The sequence below is a fragment of the Blastomyces gilchristii genome, assembly GCF_000003855.2.
Source record: "Blastomyces gilchristii SLH14081 genomic scaffold supercont1.6, whole genome shotgun sequence".
NCBI lineage: Eukaryota > Fungi > Ascomycota > Eurotiomycetes > Onygenales > Ajellomycetaceae > Blastomyces > Blastomyces gilchristii.
In genome coordinates, this window is record NW_003101677.1 from 1809382 (window position 1) to 1810936 (window position 1555).

Genomic DNA, 1555 nt, shown 5'->3' on the forward strand with positions numbered 1-1555 from the left:
TCCCCCCCCCCCCCCCCCCCGCCACCTCTCCCGGCCCAAATAAACAAGAGCGCCTTTTTTGCGCCATAAATCCCCGTCGATGTGGATCTTCCGAATCTTCTCGTCGGCCTTTTTCCTCACGTCCATCGTCCTCTCGATCCCCCTCGCCTTCGATGTTGGTGGTAGGACCTGTGGCCTGGGCTTCTCCCTCTGCCTAGCTGCCTTCTACTTCTTCTTCTCCCTGCTCAGACTCACCACCCCGTCCCGCTCGTGGATCCGAAACTCCCTGATCGTCGTTCTCAGGTCTACGCAATGGCTTATCGTCCCTGCTTTGCTCATCTGGTCATTGAACCGATTCTCCGTCGATGCCGACGCGGGTGACAGTGGCTCGACTGCTGGCGCCCGGGTCGGATGGCTCGAGCGCACGTTTGGTGGGAAGAGAGCGCAGGATACGTCGATTGTTCGATGGCTATTTGGTGCCGACGGCCTTGTTGAGAATGCTACTGTGGGTGGCTGGGATAAGTTGTTGAGCTGGTCAACTCCGTTTTTCCAACTGGCGGAGGGGTTTTGCAGCTTGCTTGTCATCCAGGCTGCCGGCCAGATCACGAGATGGTTGGTCAATCGAGGTGGGAGGAGCGATAGTTGGATGGTATGTATCTTTCTTTGCCTCGGTTTTTATTCCCTTAATTCCATTTAATCTACATAGGTTACGTTGTTGCATGTGAGAATGGAACCAGAATATGCTGACTTCCTCTGTGTGTCATTGAAGATTGGCCTTCTGGTCATGTCCGCGTCCATAATCTCAAGCTCCGTTTACTTCCTCTGGCGCGTCCTGCAGTTCCCCGGAATTAGCAACGTCGATGCAGCCCTAATCGGCGTCGCGATAACCTGTGCTGTCTTCCTGTGCGCCTGGGGTATCGGCAGTGGTCGAGGAAACCCAGTAGAGAGCTCCCTGCTATTCGCATACGTCGTCCTATGTATCTACCAGATCTTCACAGACTACAAATCGTCGTCCACGTCCACCACTGAACCACCTTCACCCGCCCAGACTCCCGAATTCCCCCCTCTGCCACCTATCATCATGGCTTCCTATACCACGCTCATGCACGCCCTCTCTACCCTACCCTCCATCATCCACGCAGCCTTCAACGTTGTAAGCGCAGCCTTCAGCGCCGTGACCCCCTCGGTCCTGATATCTCTCACCTATCGACTATTCGTCTTCTACGCATCCACGAGAATCATCCCAGCCGTTCGCGAGTCCGGAGCCCGCGCCCTTTCCCAGGAGGCGTCCCTGGATGATTCCGATGGCGCCGGTCGTTTCCTGGGCCTTCTGAGCTGGTTTTCCCCTTCTATTCTCGTCGCTGTCTATACTAGTCTGCTGATGCAGCACTTTGCATCGACTTCCCAAGCAATGGGGGGCAATGGTGAATGGTGGAGCAACCGCGGTGATGGGGCCGGGAATTTCTGGAGATGGATCAATCTTGGTTGCACAATGGCATTGTACGCAGTCGAGCTTTGGATAGGGAAACATGACGATATCGACTCTGGGCTTGCGGGACACTGGAAAACGGATTGA

General features: G+C 55.4%; 1 protein-coding gene across 1 annotated transcript; it reads left to right on the forward strand.

The window, feature by feature from the left end:
• Positions 1 to 79: 79 nt before the first annotated feature.
• On the forward strand, positions 80 to 1555 carry BDBG_03941 (ICE2 family protein; the record flags this gene model as incomplete). Its single annotated transcript, XM_002625836.1, has 2 exons — positions 80 to 628; positions 749 to 1555. 2 exons carry the CDS (start codon positions 80 to 82, stop codon positions 1553 to 1555), a joined length of 1356 nt encoding a protein of 451 aa, XP_002625882.1.